Consider the following 21,931-nt stretch of genomic DNA (forward strand, 5'->3'; position numbering starts at 1 on the left):
AAGCTTTGTAGAAGTTTATAGTTATCTTCAGTTAAAAATCTAATATTTTACAAAACTTTTTAGCCTTATTTTTTAAAGTAATTAAAGAGAAATTTTCTAAGATTGTCATTTTTATGTTTTTGTCACAAAAATAGTGCTCAATGAAGAAAATGACCAAACTAAATTTTATTAAAGGGTAAAATGCAGTTTTACGCTAGGGTTAACTAATCTAGACTTAGGGTTTAGAGATAAGAGTTAGAGTTTTGGAAATATGGTTTCAAATTAAAAAAAAAATAAAAATAAAAGGGCTATTTTGGTCATTTTCTTTCTTGAAAGCTATTTTTATGACAAAACTTAAAAATGACTATTTGAGAGAATAGCCCATGATTAAATGATCAGTACTTTTTAATTTCAAAATACTGTTTAGTTTTAAAAATCATCAAAATTATTTTAAAATCACAAACAAATAACAGCCCCTAAAATATTATGTAGTCGACGTAAGAAAAAAATAGGACCATTAATTAAAATGGCCTGAATCTTGAAAGCCCAAGGCACAACACATCAAGTCCGGTATTGTCTTTTCGTTTGCTGACACGACACCACCTCGTATTTGCACTTACCACTTACCCGACAGCTATACTTGCCGAGTCACTTTGAGCATGATTATTGGAGGTTCTTAGAGCAGTATTTATGGGGGTGTTTAGAGGGGGGAGCTTAGCAAAAAATTAATATAATAGTGGGTGGGATCCACACAAAAATTAAGCATTTGTACTTCTTCTGCCTAATTAACCGCCGGGGTTAGCCCTGTTTCGCGGGCCCCACTGACACGTGGCGGCCTGCGATCGGTTCGTTTTAAAATATTTTTTTTAAATCATAGAAAAAACCAAAAAAAAATTAAAAAAAACTAAGCACCCCAAATAGGGTGCTAGGGTTAATGGTGCTCTTAGGGTGGGGTTCTTAACGGAATATAAAAATCCGTCTCTTAATTTTTAATTTAAAAAGTTAAAACCGGTTCTTAAATAAGAGTTTCAATAGCAGGTTATTAACTTTTTTAGTTAAAAGTTAAGAGATAGGTTTTTATATTCCGATAAGAATTTCACTCTCACTCTGAGAACATAATCATGTTCTTAATCGGCTATCAGCCACCACCAGGAGGGACCCGCCAATCCTTGGTTCGTGTATTTATTTACACCGAAAACACGCAAACACATAGGAGAAAAAGTTTTTTTTTATATAGTAAAAGAAAGTTCAAAAAGGTACCAAAAAGCTAGGAGAGAAAAGCAAATCAGTGGGCGATTTTGGATCTGATGGATCGTTAAGCATGAGCATTGTAATGTATCCGTGGTTGGTTAGCATTTGGTCACATGACTGCTTTTCTTCACCTCTCCAACAAGCTTGCAGAAAAAGGGCACGAGATCGTTTTCTTGCTCCCCAAGAAAGCTCTAGACCAGGTCAAACCTCTTAACCTCTACCCAAATCTCATCACTTTCCACACCCAGAGCCGGACTTGTGGGGAGTGAAGTGAAACATTTGAATGGGGCCTCCATCCCAAGGGGCCCCCATTTTCAAAAAATATTTGTGTAACTGAGTTACTTTTTGTAAACTAAACTAACATTACAGAATAAAATATTTCTGTTATCAGTCATCAGAAATAATTTTCTTTGTAAACTCACTTACATGAATACGTTTTAAGAAACTAAACCTATTGTTACTTAGATTTTTTTTCTTTGTCGACATAATTTTCTTTGTAAATTATTTTTCTTAAGGAAAACCATTACTATGGTTATAATATAAAATATTTTTTAGTAAAATTTATGAAAAAATATAAAGGGAATATAAATAAACTTTTTTCTGCTAAAACTTTGAATATAAATAAACTTGTAGTAAAAAAAAATTAGATTAGGGCCCCCAATTCTTCAAGACCGGCTCTGGGTGGAGGAACCGTCGCCGACACTGGGAAGCTGAGCCTCACCGCGAACCAGCTACAAAGCTCGCTTCATCAGTTGACCACTCCGACGAAACAAGGCTCTGCGTCACGCTGTTTGATAAGACGTCAAAGTCTTCCCAGAAAACACTATTGATCGGAAGCAGTAAACAAATTTATTTTATTAAGTTTTTGCTTGGACATGAATTAAAAGTACATACACTTACACGAACACAGTAGACTCAAGATTAGGTTTGGATAGAAATATCCAAGAAATTGAGCTGAAAAGATTTTAAAACAACATATGTTTGGCTGAAGCAATGAAAGCATCGACAATGCGGAGCCATGCTCGACGCCAAGGACAATCAAAGCACATGAGTACAAGGATACATACCAATGTGGTCATATAAACTGAGGCAGTACCATAATAGAATACAACTCTATCCATGTCAGCTTCATTTTCTTCCACTCCTCCACCACTATCTTCTTCCTCTGACCTCTCGTTAGCCTGATCACAACTTATATTGGTAGGTAGTCCACAAAGAAGAGGATTGCCTATGTAGCTGTTGTTGTCAAAGGTATTAAACTGCCTTCCTTGGGGAACGATTCCTGATAAATTGTTGTAAGACACATCAAACACAGCAAGAGAGAAAAGGCTGGTTAGCTGTTGAGGAATGCTGCCATGTAACTTGTTGTAGGACAGATCAAGGCTCTCAATATCCTTCAGATTGGAGAAGCTGGATGGTATGGAACTCGACAAGAAATTGTGAGATAGATTCAGGGACCGCAGTTTCCAGAGACCTCCAAGCTCTGTTGGGATAAAACCACTTAATTCATTGTTTGACAGATCCATCCCATACATATAATCAAGTACTCCTCTTCTGAACTGAGATGTATTAGTACCAGAATCAATTAACCAAGGCTCATCAGGACTGTACGAATCACTATACCAAGATTCTCCAGGACAATAAGAATCGTACCTTTGCTTAGTTGCAAATTTTATTTCAAATTCCTGAAAGGCAGCGAAGTATACTTGGAACTCCTCTACCAAAAATGTCGATCTGTAATATTCAGAATTAAAACTCAGTGTTTGAGAAGATGGCCCGTAGGTAATCCTATCCTCTTTTCCACCTCGTAGCACTACTGATGTATTATAGAGGCATGAAGGTATGGAGCCACTGAGCTTGTTATCTGAAAGATCTAAAAGCCTGATATTGCTTAATTCACACAGCTGCCTTGGAATGGATCCTGTTAAGTTGTTCCCTCTCAATAAAAGAAAATTGATCTCTGAATTGACAAACTCGGGGATACTTCCAGAGAGTTTATTGTTCCGAAGATCAAGTATCTGGACACCTTCCAACAATGTGTCTGGAACTGACCCTGTGAAGTTGTTGTTGTTGAGGAAGAATATTCTACCTTGTACCTGTGACGACGGTAAGGCTCCCGAAAATAGGTTTCCAGAAAGGTCCAGAAACTCAATGAGCAACAAGGAAGGTGGTATGCTACCTTCTAAGAAATTGTTTGATAACAATAAGAACTCCAAATAAGAAAACTTAGATATCCAACTTGGAATAGCACCAGTGAAACAGTTGTGGGACATGTCAAGCATTGACAAGTCAGTAGAGCTAAGCAAACCAACTCCGATCTTCCCTGTAAATAAGTTGTCATCTATTCTTAACACGTCTAATGAAAAGAATTGTGTTCCTCTTGGAAGAAAATGGCCGCTAAATTTGTTGTGAGAGAGCTTCAGGTACTTCAGTTGAAAACAACCCTTGAGAAAGCTTCTTGGTAGCTTCCCAGATAAGTTATTATAGGATAGGTCGAGGAATGTAATGCTCTTCATCTCGCCCATAGACGATAGAAAATTCCCTTGGAACCAGTTACTTGAGGCATTTAGATGTACCAGATTCGGAAGTGCATGAGAAATATTATGAGGGAACATCACACCAATATTATTGGAAGAAAAATCAAAAACCTGCAAATTATGCACTACTACTGTAGGCATCTGAAAAATTGTGAATGAATTTTTCTGCAACAGTAAGACTTCAAGTTCTGTATGATTCAGCAACAGCCACGTAGGAGGGTTTCCGGATAATCTGTTGCTGGATAGATCAACTAGACGCAAGTTCTTTTGGTAGACGAGAAATGAAGGGATTTTCTCCAAGCTGCAAGATCGTAGTACAGCAACTCTCAGTTGAAACTTTGGCTCCGAGTTACCCTCTGACTCTACTTGTACCTTATCAGATGTTGATGAAACTTTGAACACCTTGAGGTTTGTGAGGTTGGTGAGTGGATTGAGCGAGAATAGGCTTGAAAAGTTGTTGTTTAACAATGATAGATACTCGAGGGACTCCAAGCTACTGAAACCGGACGGTAGATTTCCACTAAATTGGTTGGATGAGAGATCAAGAACCCGTAGCTTTTTCAAGCTACCTAGACAAAGTGGAAGTTGGCCAACGAAATGATTTTCACTGAGATCGAGCTCCCGCAGATTCCTCATTTCACAAACAGCTTCAAAATATAATTTTCAAAACAAAAAGATAATAGTTGTATTTTGTTACACTAACAATATTATGTTGTTCACATAAATAATATAGAGGTGAAGCAAACACACCTGTTATAGGTCCGCTGAAATTATTCCGAGCAAGATTCAGCAGTTCCAGTTTCGGCAAATTCGTTAGTTCTGAAATAAAGTAAGTTCATATAATGTACGTTAGTAAAATTCTGTTATAAGTTATCTTCTGCCGACCCAAAAAAACGGTTACAATTATGTTACCTGAAATGAAGCCGTGAAGTCTATTTCCACTTAGATTCAGAAGTTCAAAGTTTTTCAAGTTTCTTAGTTCTGAGATAAGGTAAAGGCCAAAAGATTGAATATCACAATATTATCATCGTAAACTGTTTTTTTCTCCAAAGGGAAAAAAAGGAAGCCTACCTTGTAATTCCATTGAGCCAGAAAAATTATTTAAACTTAGATCCAGAGCTTTCAGCTTTTTCAGGTGACTAAACTCTGCCATAATACAAAGAGATACAAAAGCAAGACTATTCTAATTAATATGTAAGAAAATGATATTTGAAATGGCATAAACTAACTCAACAATAGGACCATCTCACAAGTTACCCCGGAGAAGGGTCATGGCAAATGGAAAACACACCTTTAATAGGAAAAGGGCCATCTCTGAAGTTACCCCGTAGAAACAAAGTTGTAAGTGATGTTGCGGCATTTAGAAAAGGAAATATACTGTTACTGAGATCATTCCATGAGACATCCAGAATCTCCAGGTTCCTTAATCTCCTTAAACTTTTATAACCTGCAAAGAAATATCTCATTAATAGACTATACAAAAATAAGATATAACTCATCTAACATTCTAAATTATTTGAAGTAACGTTTCCAGATACAGGTAAACTAAAGAATGTAAAAGCCTGGAATACCTTCAACATCATCAAAGAAGCCACTATATGACTGGACGTATCTTTCCCCGGATAAGTTCAGACTTTGAACCTCATCAAAGGGATTCTCAGAAAGGAAAGATTAAGGAGAGAATTAGGCTCTCTAAAGTACACAGAACCAACAGAAGGACCAATGACACGCCCGCTCGTACGATTGCACTTAATGCCATTCCACCGGCAGCAATCGCTCTTTTTGTCATTAGTCCAAGTTTCATAATTAGAGAGAACAGGTATTGCCTCCCCGTATTCGAGGTCCGGTTCTTCAGGCCGTGCTTTGAGGACCGATCCCACCAGGGATTCCGAACTCTTTGAGATCAGGTAATCCTTGAGCTCCAACAAAGCCTTCCTTTCTTTCAGAATGCAGCTTTTGTATCCGTGTATCTGCCACAGCAATAACATCACCCATATTAAGTAGTGCTCAAAGAAAAACTTCCCTTCCATTGCAAATCAGATAAAAACCAAATAGAGAAAAATAAAATCCAGAGCAAATTGGGAGTCACGAAGAAGTATTTATTGATAAAAACATTGAAAAGGTGATGTGACAAGCGTTAAGTAAGTAATCACTATCGTTTACTTTGAATTATATGATAAGGCACAAGTCAAAGTCTTTGTGGCAAACACCCATAATCGTATAATTTATGAAAAACTAAATATAACTCTATCCCATCATTTTGACTTGATGAACACCACCGACAGCGACGGCATTATAGAGGCTACCATCGTTGTGGCTCTTCATCGATGGTTTGAAACAGAGCTTGGCTGAAACATAGCTGTTGCCCAAGAAAATTGATGAAGCCGCCGAAGCTATAACATACAAGAGTGATTTACATTTATAGTCACTTTTATGACTTTTTATTACTATAAAATACAACGATCCATGTTCATTTTTTATGCTTGTCTATTTGTTTAATTACGTTTCTCATCATGATTAGAGGATTATTATGACAACAATTATGATTATAAAATCATATACACAAGAGAATAATAGAACTCCTAATACAAGAGAAAGAAAAAAATTCACTGCATTGCCAAACTAAAATTTTATAACATACACAAATCTTTAGGATTTTATTAACATACACAAATTTTATAACATACACAAAATCTTTAGGATTTTATTATACAGCTCTGATTTTTTTACCTTTTTGGATTATTATACTATTCTCCTAATTACTGTATTCTTTTTGCATCATGATTTTTAGAGCATTGTATCATGTTTATAATAAATTTTACATTTACGTAAGACAATAAATTTTAACATTAGTGATTAGAAAATCATGCGTTTCTGCACAAGAAAATAATACAAGAAGATGAAGAAGAAATCAGTGCATTGCCAAACTATGAATTTTCATATATCTACAAAAAATAAATAAAAACAAACTGACTAATTACAAGCTTGCTGTTACAAGAAAAATATATCATTTCTTACTTTTAGTTTATTTCATCCCTATGAGCTAACCTGTAAACTATTATAACTAGGGTAATTCCGATCCTTTCACCTAGTTGTAGATTATTAGATTACTATCAAATTAGTTTTTTTTTGCATCATGATTGGTGGATCATACACTTTTATGAAATATATCTAAGATACTGACTTTTAACAATTAATGATTAGAAAATCATGTATTTATATACAAGACAATAATACAATGAAAACGTTGTATTGCCAAACTAAGATTTTATAACATACAGAAATCTTTAGAATTTTATTATCTATCTTCAACATTAATAACAAACTGAATAATTACAAGCTTGCTGTTACAAAAATAAGAAAATAAATTGCCAACTATGCAACTCGATTTTCACAATAATGTCACTTACTCAAAACATGTATATAAACACACAATTTATCTACCAAATTGTCTAACAAAGAAAAACAACTAAAACTCTGACATAAAGAAAACTATGATGATGTCAAAGAAGAAAGAAACCATGGGACGACAGAGAATTCCAATGGTTAGGATTAAGAAAGAGACCCACCGGCAAGTCACATTCTCAAAACGTAGAGCCGGTCTATTCAAGAAAGCTAGCGAGCTTTGCACATTGTGCGGCGCAGAGGTTGGGATCATCGTGTATTCTCCAGCCAAAAAGCCTTTCTCTTTCGGCCATCCCAGCGTCGAATCCGTATTGGACCGTTATTTGTCCCGCAACAATTTGTCCATAACGCAGACGGAGAAACCGCAGGGAAACGCTGCAGCGAGCAGCAGCGTGCTGAACGTGGAGCTGACGCAGATCGTGAGCCAGTTAGAGGAAGAGAAGAAGAAGGGTCAAGCGATGGCAGAAATGAGAAGAGCGAATGCGGTGAGGTGGTCGATGACGAATTGGTGGGAAAGGCCAGTGGAGGAGATGAATATGGTTCAGTTACGGGAAATGAAATCTGCGTTAGAGGAGTTGTGGAAGATTGTTGTGTCAGAGACAAGTACGGCTCGCCAGCTCGGTTTAAGGATGTGATAGAGGATGTGTTAGGTTTCTTGGATAATAATAAAGTTACGGCTCCCTCTCCTTCTTACATGAATATGCCCTTTGTTTTTTTTCTAATGTTTACAATGGTTGTTTCTGATTAACACATATTATAAGCTAGTATCTTCCTAGCTGGCTTTTGTTTGTTTTTTTAACTATCTCAGATTGTTTTTGTTTCTTTAGCAACATGGAAAAATATTAATGTTATCCGGTTAAGGTACTTTAATGTATTGATTATATACTATAACCGACAATATAGCTTAAACTTATAATTCTTAAATAAAAGTAACGGATCTAGTTTTCGCCGTGATGTTGAACAATGTTGTCATCCATGATGAGACGACCGACCATGCTCTATTGACATGACTGCGTTGTTTTTCAGTGTTGGGTTAGTATTTCCCTAAGATATAGTGATGATATGGCTTGGAGGATTCATAAAAAGGGGAGGAAACAAGAGCTGGTGCTGAAGTGGCAAAGTAAAGCAAAGAGAGAGGATACAGAAAAGAGACTTGAGTATATACATGAAGTAGCCTTAAGAGGAAATCACAATTAGTACAGACAGAACAAGGGGAAATGAATAAGAAACGAACATACATTGATATATTTATACAAAATACATGTACAAAGAAAATGTATTCATATTTTACTTGAATCAATGTAAACATTTGTACTCCGTATAAAAATCATCAAATGCCAAAAGACTTAACTTGGTTTTGTTCATCAACTACAATGGCACTGGAGGCTTTTCCAACCATTTGGCACGAAACCCAGTTCCCTTGCAATCGCTACAGCAAGCGGAACCCTTAAAACCACAACAACAACAAAAAAAAAAAAAGAATCAAACATTCATACTTGTAAGGATATATAAACAGAAACACCACACGTACTTTTGGGGTAGACAGAGAAAACGATTAAAAACATTGAGTAATCTGATTAGATTATTACTAACCTTCCCGGAGCAGATAACACAAGAAGTATTCCTAGAAGGAACCTGGCAAAGCATGTTATCACCGAGGATGAAGAATCCTGTACCCGCACACCATTTGCATTCAACATGACCCTTTGAATTGCACGATGAACACCCAACGGGTCTTGGTTGCTGCAATGAACAAAAAAAAAAAGAGAGAGAAAAACAAATCATTAATTAAAACGACCGTGTTAGAAATATTCACCTCCTAACAGTAAACTTGATCGATGTGAAATTTACAGATCCAAGTAGTTAATCTCGTCAAACGAAATTGCATATATGGGGGAATGGGAGAGAATCAATTAGCAGGTCGAACCTGAGAGATAAGCCAGGCTTGTTCCATACGCTTAGCGAAATTTGAAGAGCTCTCGGGGGAATCAACCGCCGATGCCCTGACGGTGGCCGGAGAACGGCGAATCGTGGTTGAACTCGGACTGATCGCTACGAAACCTAGCTTCGTTCTCCTCGGAGATATCCATGGATTCACTATCGATTTCGGTACGATCCGCGACTCGCAACACATGCAAATCGCCATTTCTTCTTCCTCGCCGAGAGGTTTGAATAATTCAGCAGAAATTAAAAAAGACTTTGAAATTGTTTTTTGCGTACCAAATTGGAGGACGGTTTGAGGAGGAGAAATGCCTTAGAAATTGTTATTGGACCCTGGGCCCACAATTTACACAGAGCCGGTTCTGTCTTGGTTTTTCCCGATTCAATTTTAACGTATCTTAACCGGTGGGAAAATCCCGGTTGAGACAAATCTGGTGAAACAATCTACTTTTGCTCCACAACCTCACACTTTAGTTCTTTTTCTCTTTCCCAAGATAACCTTGATGCTAATTAGAAAGATGCTAAAATTAATGAAAGCTTAATACGTTCTTTGTAACTAAATGTGGATCTTCTCTCCTTTTTGAAGAATGTCATGTCAATATCAACTCCGAGACGTCCGCTTGTAAAAGTCCCTTAGGTCTGGCATCTTAATTTGACGCACAATCAACACATCTGTATCCGAAAAGGGAAGATAAATGAATAATAAATGAATACATTTTTTTTCAACCTAATAATAAATTAATACTAAGCCTTGAAATAGCCACACACCACACAATCTAGCATGCTTAAACAACCATCAACCTATAACGTATTCATGAGATAGTATCTTTACCTCTCATCTTACTACCACCAAGTTCACATGCTCCAAAGTTTGGGGAGTCCAAACTAGTCTTCTTTTACCAGACACTAGCTTCATGAATCATATGACTCTACCATGTCTCATTTCATTTCAAGACGTAATTAACTCGTGTTGCTTGCGAAAAGGTCGCCTTCTCACTTGTCACTTTCTTGGTGTGTTGAGTTACAATTACGGCTTCATCACTCTCTTTCTTATATTCCTGTCTACAACAATCTTCTGTTTTCTGAAGAAATGTTGGTGATGGTTTCTTGTACACGTTGGTTGCCAGTCATTGCTTATTTTGGTGTTGAAGTTTAAACTAACCAACCTCCTCTTTCTAGCGCTAACAGAAACTACAAATGTCAAAATTAGTAAATAGGAATAGTTGAAAGACCAGGTTCATTTGGAGGCACAACGAAGTAAGAAGGCTTTTCGGATAAATATGCAAAAAGTCACTTTTTGCAAAAAAAAAAAAAGTTAGCTAAAAAGTGACGCAAAGAGAGTGAAGTGAAAATACACAAAGATTTAAGATGTCTTTAAAACTTTTTACAAGAATTAGGATAAAAGTACAAATATAAATCTGGTTTAAAAAAATTGAGTTGATTGTATAGAGAACCCGATCCCCTATTGTTTCTCTTGTTTATATATGAAATATACTGATATAGCAAAGTAATGTTTAACGTATCTATTTTTTTTTTAACGTCTGATTAATTATCTTATTACAACGATGAGAATATTACATAGACGAGTTTAATATTTCTATTTAAGCTATGAAATTTGGCATCTAATGATATGTATTTATTTTTGGTGGATCAACCATTATTAACTTAAAAATTATTAGTCGTTTGAATAAGTTATTAGTCTATTTTGGAATTGACATCAATAATTATATAAATTTGATTATGTCATTCAGTCTCTGTTTTTCTTTATTTGGACAGTACTTCACTCCATTTTTGAATCTTTCAATTTATGGTTTACCGAATTTTAATTTATGGACTAATATTTACACCTTAACAATAAACTTCAAAATATATACCTAATTTATATTCGAATTGACTTCCAGAAACAAACAAAAAGCGACACTATTTCACTTTATAAATGATTCGAAAGTGACGTAGAAAAAGATGATTCGAAAGTAAAATGTTAAGTGGAATAAATTCAATAAAGGATAAAAAATGCTATTCCACTAATTAGCCAAACAAAAAATTTAATTTCCACTATAAATTATTGGAAAGTAAATGGTCTCAAGTCGAATAACAATGTCATTTTCCACTATAAATATCCCTCCCACCTAATCCATTATCTCCCTCATCTTATCACTTGGATCTTTCCAGAAAAAATCGATTCCGAGAGAGAGAGAGAGAGAGAGAGAGAGAGAGAGAGAGAGAGAAAATGGAGTTCACGGCAGAGCAGCTTAGCCAGTACAACGGGACCGACTCATCGAAGCCGATCTACGTGGCGATCAAGGGCCGAGTATTCGACGTCACCACCGGCAAATCCTTCTACGGCGCAGGAGGCGATTACGCGATGTTCGCGGGAAAAGACGCGAGCAGAGCCCTGGGGAAGATGAGCAAGAACGAAGAAGACGTGTCTCCTTCCCTTGAAGGTCTCACCGAGAAGGAGATGACCACTCTTAATGATTGGGAGAAGAAGTTTGAAGCTAAGTATCCCGTCGTTGGCCGCGTTATCTCCTAAGTTCAATCATATCCTTCCGATCTCTGGTTTGTAACTATGATATGTGTATGCGTTTGTGTTTTCGTGTTTGATCTGATCGTTTGATGAATGTAATAAATTGGTGTTCCTTACTCTTTAGTCCTTGTATTACTCATGTCAGATTTGAGATTGACCTGTCTCCAGATAGATCTGCGTGGTATCAGATCAAAATTGATGACTGATTGACTGTGTCTGGAATTCTCCAAATCTTGGTTCTATTCTTAATCCGGTTTAGTGAATTTAGAATTATGGCTTAAATGAAATCATCCCGGAGTTTACAGTGTTAGTGTGGCATAGAAATCGATTGTGTTGATTTGTGTAGTTTTCAAAATAGAGAAGAAAAATTAATGGTGTTCTCTTCGCTCTCTATGAGGTTCAACATAGTGGAATGACATGTATTTCTTCTTGAACTTCTTCTATGGCTATCTCCCCTTGGTTTGGATGTCATTCCACGAACCCATAATATCTCTGCACAACTAAACAAATTAAAAAGAAGGGAGACATGACAAGATAGTGAGACCTTGATTCAAAAGTTGGATACACATGGGTCAGGCTATAGCATATAAAGTACAAGCTTTTAATGCCCTGCAAGCAACTAAGTTCAGACATAAAATGAGAGACAAGAGAGTGACACTATATTCTGCAGCAGAACTGTTGGCTTGAAATGTAAATCTGGTAACTTATATTGTCTTTGGGATCATTTAAAAATGTGTAAAGCTTACTTTGTATGTTATTGTTGGCTTTCAAGATCTTGAGCTAGGTTAGAAGTTTTATGTATCTCATAGTCAGTCATAGACATGTCAGCTTCTTGTTGGCGACATATAGTTGATAAAGAGATGTAACTGGGTTTGTAGACCAGATAAAAGCTTGAGCACAACATGTTTACAGCTATAGATGTGTTCTAGATCACACAAAACAAACAAAAGCTTGAGCACATCATTGATCAAAATCATGCTCGTTTCATTGGATAGTTCCCATTACCAGTCTCCGCAGGTTTAGTAGTTTTCTTCCTCTTCTTTGGCTCACCCTAGAGTTAAACAATTAACAAGAACATGAGAAGTAAAAAGAGAATGCTGTGGTTTCTTACATCTAATACGCTAATTAAAACCTATAAAATTTCAAACCACGTTGTGTTAATACAATCTTTGTAGTGAGCAGCAAAAATGTGATCTTCACTTCTACATACAGTTTTCCATTTCTATAGCATCTCTAACTCATCTTTATATTTACCTTTATAATAACATTGAGTCAAATTTATTCTTCTAAAAAGAAAACTACTATTTTCCCTCTTTATCAAAAAAAAAAAAAAAAGCATTTCATGATTTTTCCTTTGAATATAAATTTTTGTTTTACAAGAACACATGAAAATAAAATTCTTTTCTGTTTTACAGTTTTTTTTATTTTATAAGATAAAATAATAAAGTACAGAATATTGGAGATGGTGGAGAAACCAAACAAGTTTGGAGTAATTACTCAAAATGTGTTTATTCGTTGGACCCATAGAGCCTTAACAAAACGAAAGGCTAAGCCCGGCAAAAGTGCCAATTTCGACCCCAACAATTTCAGTCGTGCCAAATACGACCCGAACAATTGATCAGTGCCAAATACAACCTCAACTCAATTATAATTAAAAAAACTACCCGAACTTCTTAACACGTGCCTAAATATACATTGACTCTAACAGAAGTTAGTCAACCGTTAACAAGATAAAACGACGTCGTTTTGATATACGTGGAAAAGTGCCAATTTCGACCCCAACACTCTCAGTCGTGCCAAATAGGACCCGAACAAATGGTCAGTGCCAAAACCGACCTCAATTTAATTATAATTTAAGAAAAAATACATGAACTTCTTAAAACGTTCATAAATCTACTTTGACTCTAACAGAAGTTAGTCAACCGTTAACAAGATAAAACGACGTCGTTTTGATATACGTGGAAAAGTGCCAATTTCGACCCCAACACTCTCAGTCGTGCCAAATAGGACCCGAACAAATGGTCAGTGCCAAAACCGACCTCAATTTAATTATAATTTAAGAAAAAATACATGAACTTCTTAAAACGTTCATAAATCTACATTGACTCTAACAAAAGTTAGTCAACCGTTAACAAGATAAGACGACACCGTTTTGATATATATATATATTTTTTTAAAAATATGTTCATTCCGGAACTCAAACTATGTTGTGATACCCTTTTAAATTAGCATACTAGCAACTAGATAAAAGTAACTTTTTGAAATACTATTACAAATTTGAAGTTATATAAACTACTATTATTCTTCATCTTATCCAATTTAAAATTTTGGTGACAATTGTTTCTGATTTATATAAATAAATTAACATGTTTTTATTTATCATATATTTAATAAACTTATATCTTACTAAAATATAAATAATAAAATATTTATTATTATACGATCTTAAATATACTTAAAACTTTGAATTTATTTATAAAATATTTCTTCACCTACCGACGCTTTACGCCCAATCATTCCGGATAACGCTTGCATCCTCTGTATTACCGCGGCTGCTGGCACAGAGTTAGTTTTATACGATCTTAGATATACTTAAAACTTTGAATTTATTTATAAAATTTTCTTATATTAATTATTTGTAATTTTTAAAAATAAGTTGAAATTGTTTTATTTTTCAAAGTTAATATTATATATTTTGATATTTTGTTCAATAAGAGACCTTTTACCTTTCTTTCACTAAGATATGTTGTACAAAATATTAGAAATATTAAAAAATAACTAGATTATATAAAGTAATCACCAAAGTTTTAAATTGGATAAGATGAAGAAGAATAGTAGTTTATATAATGGAGAATTTCAAATGGTAATAATATTTCAAAAAATTACTTTAGTTTAGATGTTAGTGTGCCCCTTTAAAAGGATATCCCGTCACGGGTTTGAGTCCCGAAATGAACATATTTTTAAAAATATATATATATCAAAACGACGTCGTCTTATCTTGTTAACGGTTGACTAACTTATGTTAGAGTCAATGTAGATTTAGGCACGTTTTAAAAAGTTTGAGTATTTTTTCTTAAACTATAATTGAGGTGAGGTCGTTTTTGGCACTCATCATTTGTTTGGGTCTTATTTGGCACGACTGAGAGTGTTGGGATCGAAATTGGCAATTTTTCTCATATATCAAAACGACGTCGTTTTATCTTGTTAACTGTTGACTAACTTCTGTTAGAGTCAATGTATATTTAGGCACGTTTTAAGAAGTTCAGGTAGTTTTTTTAAATTATAATTGAGTTGAGGTTGTATTTGGCACTGATCAATTGTTCGGGTCGTATTTGGCACGACTGAAATTGTTGGGGTCGAAATTGGCATTTTTCCCGGCTAAGCCCAAACATAGAAGGCGATAGATGGATAAACCAGAGGAGAGAAGGAGCACAGAGAGCCAAACAGAAATAATTCGGGATTAGGGTTAATCTCTCTCCCAAACTCCGCCCAATCTCTCTTTCTCTTTCTCCGCCGCGCGCAACTATAACCGCTACCTATATATTCACACACACACACACACTGGTACTGCTTCTCAGCTATCATGAGCGGTCAAACCTCTTGCAATAATGACCGAACGAGAACGTACTGGACCCCAACGATGGAGCGTTTCTTCATAGATCTAATGCTCGACCATCTCCACAGAGGCAACAGAACCGGCCACACTTTCAACAAGCAAGCCTGGAACGAGATGCTCTCCGTTTTCAACTCCAAGTTCGAGTCCCAGTACGACAAAGACGTGTTGAAGATCCGGTACACGACTCTTTGGAAACAGTATAACGACGTGAAGAGCCTTCTTGATCATGGAGGGTTCTCTTGGGACCAGACTAATGAGATGGTGGTCGGAGATGAGAGTCAGTGGAGTTGTTATCTCAAGTCTCACCCTGAGGCGCGTGTCTACAAGACCAAACCCGTGTTGAATTTTAATGATCTGTGTTTGATCTATGGGTATACGGTTGCAGATGGGAGGTACAGTAGGTCAAGCCATGATGTAGAGTTTGAAGATGAGATCAATGGAGTTAACATTGGTGTGTTCTTGCTCTTTCTTGATTTTATTGCAAATTGTGTTTTGTCTGTAGGTGAAAGTAGTAGTGGAAATCTTGTTTAGTGATATTTTGCTGTAGCTTTTAGTTAGTTTGGTGTTGTAGTTGCTTTTAGAGTCCGAATGGCAACAATAACTACGGTGACATAGAGATAGTATATGTAGATATTTTTGTTACTACGAAGCCTTAATTTCTTTCTGCCATAAGTCCTCTATGTACAACATTTTACCAAAAAAAAAAAAAACTAACAATGAGTGATGAGTTTTATGTTCAATAGGTGAAAGTAGTAGTGGAAGTCTTGTAATGTCAAGTAAAGAAACCTCGAAAACCGAGTGGACTCCGGTAATGGACCAATACTTCATCAGCCTTATGCTTGATCAAATTGGAAGAGGTAACAAGACTGGCAATGCTTTCAGTAAACAAGCCTGGACAGATATGTTAGCTTTGTTCAATTCTAGGTTCAGTGGTCAGTATGGGAAAAGAGTCTTAAGGCATAGGTACAACAAGTTGTCTAAATACCACAAAGACATGGGAGCTATCTTGAAACAAGACGGATTTTCGTGGGACGAAACTCTGCAGATGATAGCTGCAGATGATGCCGTTTGGAACTCTTACATCAAGGTTTGAAATTCTCAAGTCTTATAATGAATATTTTGATCTGAAATTGGCACTTATGATGTTTGATGAAAGCAGGAGTATCCACTTGGTAGAACATATAGGATGAGGTCATTACCGAGCTACAACGACTTGGAATTAATATTTGCTAATCAAGTCCAAGGCAAAGATGATGCTGTGCCAGATGAGACTAACGCGAGCCAGCCTCAGAGTTCTGATCGTACAAGGACGTTTTGGACTCCACCGATGGACAACTATCTGATCGATTTGTTATATGACCAAGTGAATAAAGGGAACAGAGTTGGGCAGACTTTCATCACAAGTGCTTGGAACGAAATGATTACATCATTTAATACCAAATTCGAGTCTCAACACGGCAAGGACGTTCTGAAGAACCGGTACAAACACTTGAGGAGGTTGTACAACGACATAAGGTTTCTTCTCGAGCAAGACGGGTTCTCATGGGATGCAAGGAGAGATATGGTTGTTGCAGATGATAGCGTTTGGTATCCATATATAAAGGTATGCAACATTCTTTCCCCTTTTTAAGATATATATATATATAGTTGTGTTGTGGTATGATTAAATGAAACGTGTGCAGGGACATCCAGAAGCTCGACCATATAGAGTCAAAACTATTCCAATTTACCCAAATCTTTGCTTTATTTTTGGTAAGCAAATGTCTGATGGGAGATACACACGCTTGGCTCAAGCTTTTGATCCCACTCCGGCAGAAACTGTGCGCATAAACGGTAAGCTTCTCTTTATTTTTGAATACCATGAGTTTCTGGGCCGTAATCCCCAGGCCCGACACATCATATAATATTAGTTTCGTCCAAGCGGTCACTCGAACGGGGGACTTCTGACACAATGGTCAGGATCCTTTCGAGTTGAGCTAACTATTTTTTTTTTTATCCCACTGTTATCTACTTTTGATTCATTAAGCTTTGTATGTGAGACTACTGCTACTGGAGAAGTGTTTCTTTGTCTTCTTATTTATATGAATCCTTGGCAGAAAGTGAAAGCGAAGATGGATTCAAGGAAACTTTCCAGATGGTGGTGCATGCTGCCGGTGAAGAGAAAGATGATTACCTCTGTAGCAGCAGTGGTCCTTCTCCGGTAGAATGGACAGCGGTCATGGACCGTTGTCTTATTGATCTTATGCTTGAGCAGGTCAATAGAGGAAACAAAGTTGGTGAGACCTTCACAGAGCAAGCTTGGGCGGAGATGGCAGAATCCTTCAATGCAAAGTTCGGATTGCAGGCTGACATGTTTACTCTGGAGAATCGTTACATATTGATGATGAAAGAGCGTGACGACGTCAACAACATCCTTAATCTTGATGGCTTTGTTTGGGATGGAGAGAAGCAAATCATAGTTGCTGAAGATGAACATTGGGAAGCTTATATAAAGGTAAGGAGGCTAATCTAATGAAACACCATAGTGATGTTTTTCTTACAAGGTGTCTGAATTTTGGCAGGAACATCCAGATGCAACTATATATAAAGGTGAAACCTTGGAGAGTTATGGTGATTTGTGCAAGCTATATGAACATCTCTCACACGAAGGCTTCAACTGTGAGAATCTTATGATCGAGTTGGATAACTATGGCCATGAGATTGATATGGTCGATGAGTTTAGTTCTTCTACTCACAAGCAGCATTGTAAGCGAACCAACCCAATTCCAAATCCGGGGATAGATTCACGTAAGGCTCAGAAGACGGGAGTGGAGATGATGAGGAAGCCTCTAAGTGAGGCAGAAGGTGAAGGCGAGGATAAATTCACAAGAATACAGAACGCCGTTGATGCACTACAAGCTTTACCAGACATGGATGATGAGCTTCTACTGGATGCTTGTGATCTTTTAGAAGATGAGAAGAGAGCAAAGACGTTCTTGGCTTTGGACGTCTCTTTAAGAAGGAAATGGCTAGTGAGGAAGCTCCGTCCTCCTTCGTCTAACGTCTAACGTCTAACGTTTAAGCAGTGTGTGTGTCTCTCTATTCCTACTCAAATTTGTAAGCACAGCAGAATAGTTTATGTAATGTTGTAAAAGTATGTGGTGATCTTAGATACACGATCAAAAGCAAGAGTTTAGGTTATCTAACTTGCATTGTTCACTCGTCAATGATGCAAGAAATGAATAGCTCAAGGCATTGGTATTTAGGAAAGTCCCATCTGGCCATCTTTAAACAACATAACAAACAATCATTAACTTAACTAGACCATATCGAATTCAAACCGAAGATTATGCAATCAAAACTAAATAAACCAAAATTTGCACTATTCCAAAAACTAGTCCAATGGTTAAACTTTCAATTGTTAACGAGGATAAGATCTGCGCCTTGCGCATGATGAGTTTATTTATATATATTATCGACAATTTTTTTAAATATATTTGATCATTTTATACTTCATTTGTGTCAGAATATCAATTTTTATTAAAAATTGTGGAACTAAATTATAATTAATATATCATAAGTTGATCGGATTGGACATAAAACAAATTATGACATAAAAACCTTATTTTTTTCCACTGAACACATTTTGAAAAAAATAAACAGTACTATTTCCACAGTTTAATTATTTTGACATATATCTTCCATATGGTTTTGAAAGGTTTCAGATCAACCATCAAATTGATACATGTCATTTTAATGCTTTTAGTCGTATGCTTAAGGAAAACTTACATTTTTGTAATTTAAAGTCGTTTAAAAAAAATCAAAATATAAAATATAAGAAAAAATCTAACATATAAAAAAATATAACATATAAGGTTTCCTCATTTTTGCAATTTAAAGTCGTTTTAAAAAAAAATTAAAATATAACATATAAGGTTTCACCATTTTTGTAATTTAAAGTCATTTTAAAATATTCAAAATATAACATATAAGAAAAAATCTAATTTTTTATTATATGGTTAAAGTGATTGTTTAATTTTTTTAATAATATAAAATTAAACAAAAATGAAGAAGGATGCAAAAATTGTTATCAAATCTTTATTATTCATAGTCATTAATTGCTACATATATGTTAATTACATTAGGTAATTTCGTAGCTTTTATTTAAAGAAAAAATGCACGCTTCTTATATTTTGGGTTAATATAATGTTCCATAGTAATTGGATTTAGACCAACATTTTTTTTCAATTGATTCTTAAGCTGCCACGTAAGCTAAAATGACATCCTAATTAAATGACATCTAAGTAAGGTCTCTTTTTAATTAGTACAAACTTAAGGTTAAACTTTATAAATTATGTTCAATTAACATATAAGGGATTCTAAGCCAATGGCTAAACTTCAATACTTACAATCCAATTCAATGGCCTAAATGTCATCATTATTCTAGAAAATCAGACAATACATTATTATTTTATCTTTCAAGTTATTTACAGATATCTTCTTTTCTACTACGTTCAAACTTCATTTTCCAGAAACTCCCTCTTTGACAATAAACTCTTTAATTCACTACCTTCATCAATAAATATTTCTCTCTCTCTGAAATTCAAAGCACATATTTAGAAACACTTCCATGTGTACAAGTACAAGTTCGATATCAGTGGTGGTTACTCTCAAAATATAAAGAAATGTATTTATGTTACAATGCAATAGATATTTACTGTTTTTTGTTAACCTTTTAAGTGGCTCACAATGTTCACTTCTCAGAAGAATAAAATCTGATGCTTCTATAGCTTCAGAGACTGCCTTAAATTGGCTTCAAGGAAAGAAAATATATAGTGAAGTCAAATTGTTGATCATGGATAAAAGATTATGACTTTTGAAAATTGAGATTATCTAGTAACTAGTTACGGAGATCAAGCTGCTAATATCAAACTGACAAGTAATATTAAAAAGATTAACAATCTTATTCTTATTGTTATCTATAGATAAATAAGAACACCTTTATAAGTGTTGCTTTTTTTTATTTCTAATTATTTATAACTGCATTATTTTGCCACTCCAATTTGTAAATAAAACAATTTGGTTCACACAGAATATAATACAATGATATATCAAAATTACCAAATTACCTTAAAAACTCTAGTCATCCGAACTAAAAAAATAAATTAAGACACGATTTTAATGTGTTTTAACTTTTACAAACCTAAAATTTTGGAAAATAAACTGAAACCAGATAGCGATTTTAACTGAACATGACTAGGTGACATTTATGGCTGAAGAGGGAAAAAACAAAACCAAAATAAATAAATAACCATTACATAGACAACATTAGTATTTTTTTTTCACAATCATAAGCACTTAAAAAAAACGAAAAACAACAACATTTTTATCCCAAATGAAAAACAAAAAAAATCAGAAAAACACAAACCAAACAACTGAAAACCAAATGCAACAACTTTAAGCACAAATGCAAAAACAAATAAGTTTCCAAGTTTTCCTTGGAAAAAACTTTAAGCAAACATCACACAACAGTTATGAATAAACTGTGGGAGCTCAGCACCAACACACCAATGTTTTATTTCTTCCCAGTGCTGCTCTTCCACGTCTGGAGAAGGACGGCATGAGTGAACTACTGTCTTCCTATGCCAAGAGTGAGAAGTTCCAATCACCAGAAGTCTGTCTCCCATCGATTTAAACGCAATCCCCCAACCGAAGGCAGCGTTTGCGCTCACAGGGACAACACCAAGTTTCTTCCAAATATTTGTGTTTATATCATATACCCGTAGCTCGTTCAAAGATGTTTCTAACATGTATAGATTGTCATCAACCACAGCAACAAGGGGCGGATATTGGGAATGCACAATGACTGTCATGTCTTTTAGCATGTCAGGTATCAACTCCCAAGAATTTGTCGTCTCATCATAACTTTCTCCACAAGTAAGGTGTTTATCATTATCATCTCGGCCACCGAGGACGTAAAATTTTCCACGCAAGAAACATCCTGAACTGAACTTCCTTGCTTTATGCATTCCATTAATCATAGTCCACCTTTTTGTATCAGCATTATACTTTTCTACAGTTTGCACAACAAAAGGGTTCCCATTTTCATCCATTTTAATGCCTCCTGCAAAAAAATGCGGTTTTACCATGGCTCGCAGAACCGTACATGGCCCTCGGTGTGATCATTGAAGGACCTTTGAACCACTTATGATTCTCTAGCTCATAGCGAAACACCACAATTCCATCTATTTCTCTCCCTATGACAATTAGTTGAGTACCCACACTAACTGTTTCCTTATCGCTGTGGAAAAAGCAATAGTCAGAAGAAGGAACTTTAGGAAGTGTCCGAGAAAACAGCCCATGAATGCAAAATCCTTATCAATCATTTCCCAATTAGATACAGCCCCTGAATGCAAAATCACATAGGGTTTCACAAGTCCCCTTTCTTGTCTCACCCTGAAAATTTCACAGCTCTTTAATAACTGCAAGAGATTCTTGTTAAGAAACTGCAGTTTCCAGTATTCAAAGCATGGTAGACGAGCAATGATCTCAACCTCAAGCTCGTACAAAAGCTTATGATCAACATAACAGGCATCATGAGTTTTTAAACCTGCAAGATTCTGAAATTATTTAGCAAAAAAAAAAAAAAAAGATTCTGAAATTCTTTTGCAATTTCTCCTTTTTCTTCCTCGTCGG

The 21,931-nt window shown here is 35.6% G+C and overlaps 3 protein-coding genes and 3 pseudogenes across 3 annotated transcripts; 3 read left to right on the top strand and 3 right to left on the bottom strand.

Moving 5' to 3' along the window:
• Nucleotides 1–1,945: 1,945 nt before the first annotated feature.
• Nucleotides 1,946–5,797, bottom strand: LOC106338949 (annotated as a pseudogene).
• Nucleotides 5,798–7,163: 1,366 nt separating this feature from the next.
• Nucleotides 7,164–7,920, top strand: LOC106338950 (annotated as a pseudogene).
• Nucleotides 7,921–8,394: 474 nt separating this feature from the next.
• On the bottom strand, nucleotides 8,395–9,399 carry LOC106340052. Its single transcript, XM_013778920.1, has 3 exons — nucleotides 9,100–9,399; nucleotides 8,766–8,915; nucleotides 8,395–8,618 (listed from the first exon to the last, which is right to left on the bottom strand). Exons 1-3 carry the CDS (start codon nucleotides 9,316–9,318, stop codon nucleotides 8,541–8,543), a joined length of 447 nt encoding a protein of 148 aa, XP_013634374.1. The 5' UTR covers nucleotides 9,319–9,399; the 3' UTR covers nucleotides 8,395–8,540.
• Nucleotides 9,400–11,217: 1,818 nt separating this feature from the next.
• Nucleotides 11,218–11,843, top strand: LOC106337541 (probable steroid-binding protein 3). The gene has a single exon (XM_013776648.1). It carries the CDS (start codon nucleotides 11,344–11,346, stop codon nucleotides 11,644–11,646), a length of 303 nt encoding a protein of 100 aa, XP_013632102.1. The 5' UTR covers nucleotides 11,218–11,343; the 3' UTR covers nucleotides 11,647–11,843.
• A 3,211-nt stretch (nucleotides 11,844–15,054) lies between these two features.
• LOC106336880 (L10-interacting MYB domain-containing protein) lies at nucleotides 15,055–18,437 on the top strand. The gene is made up of 6 exons (XM_013775846.1): nucleotides 15,055–15,707; nucleotides 16,000–16,343; nucleotides 16,416–16,859; nucleotides 16,939–17,089; nucleotides 17,353–17,750; nucleotides 17,818–18,437. Exons 1-6 carry the CDS (start codon nucleotides 15,224–15,226, stop codon nucleotides 18,301–18,303), a joined length of 2,307 nt encoding a protein of 768 aa, XP_013631300.1. The 5' UTR covers nucleotides 15,055–15,223; the 3' UTR covers nucleotides 18,304–18,437.
• Nucleotides 18,438–20,745: 2,308 nt separating this feature from the next.
• Nucleotides 20,746–21,931, bottom strand: part of LOC106338951 — a 6,331-nt pseudogene continuing 5,145 nt past the window's right edge.

This window comes from Brassica oleracea, chromosome C4, assembly GCF_000695525.1.
Source record: "Brassica oleracea var. oleracea cultivar TO1000 chromosome C4, BOL, whole genome shotgun sequence".
In the NCBI taxonomy this organism is placed as follows: domain Eukaryota; kingdom Viridiplantae; phylum Streptophyta; class Magnoliopsida; order Brassicales; family Brassicaceae; genus Brassica; species Brassica oleracea.

Coding starts and splice junctions, on each gene's coding strand:
- LOC106340052 (XM_013778920.1), bottom strand. CDS start 9,318: ATGGCGATTTGCATGTGTTGCGAGTCGCGGATCGTACCGAAATCGATA. Junction 8,916..9,099: donor AAGCCTGGCTTATCTCTCAG/GTTCGACCTGCT, acceptor TGTTCATTGCAG/CAACCAAGACCCGTTGGGTG. Junction 8,619..8,765: donor GTGTTATCTGCTCCGGGAAG/GTTAGTAATAAT, acceptor TGTGGTTTTAAG/GGTTCCGCTTGCTGTAGCGA.
- LOC106337541 (XM_013776648.1), top strand. CDS start 11,344: ATGGAGTTCACGGCAGAGCAGCTTAGCCAGTACAACGGGACCGACTCA.
- LOC106336880 (XM_013775846.1), top strand. CDS start 15,224: ATGAGCGGTCAAACCTCTTGCAATAATGACCGAACGAGAACGTACTGG. Junction 16,344..16,415: donor TTTGGAACTCTTACATCAAG/GTTTGAAATTCT, acceptor TGATGAAAGCAG/GAGTATCCACTTGGTAGAAC. Junction 17,751..17,817: donor ATTGGGAAGCTTATATAAAG/GTAAGGAGGCTA, acceptor GAATTTTGGCAG/GAACATCCAGATGCAACTAT.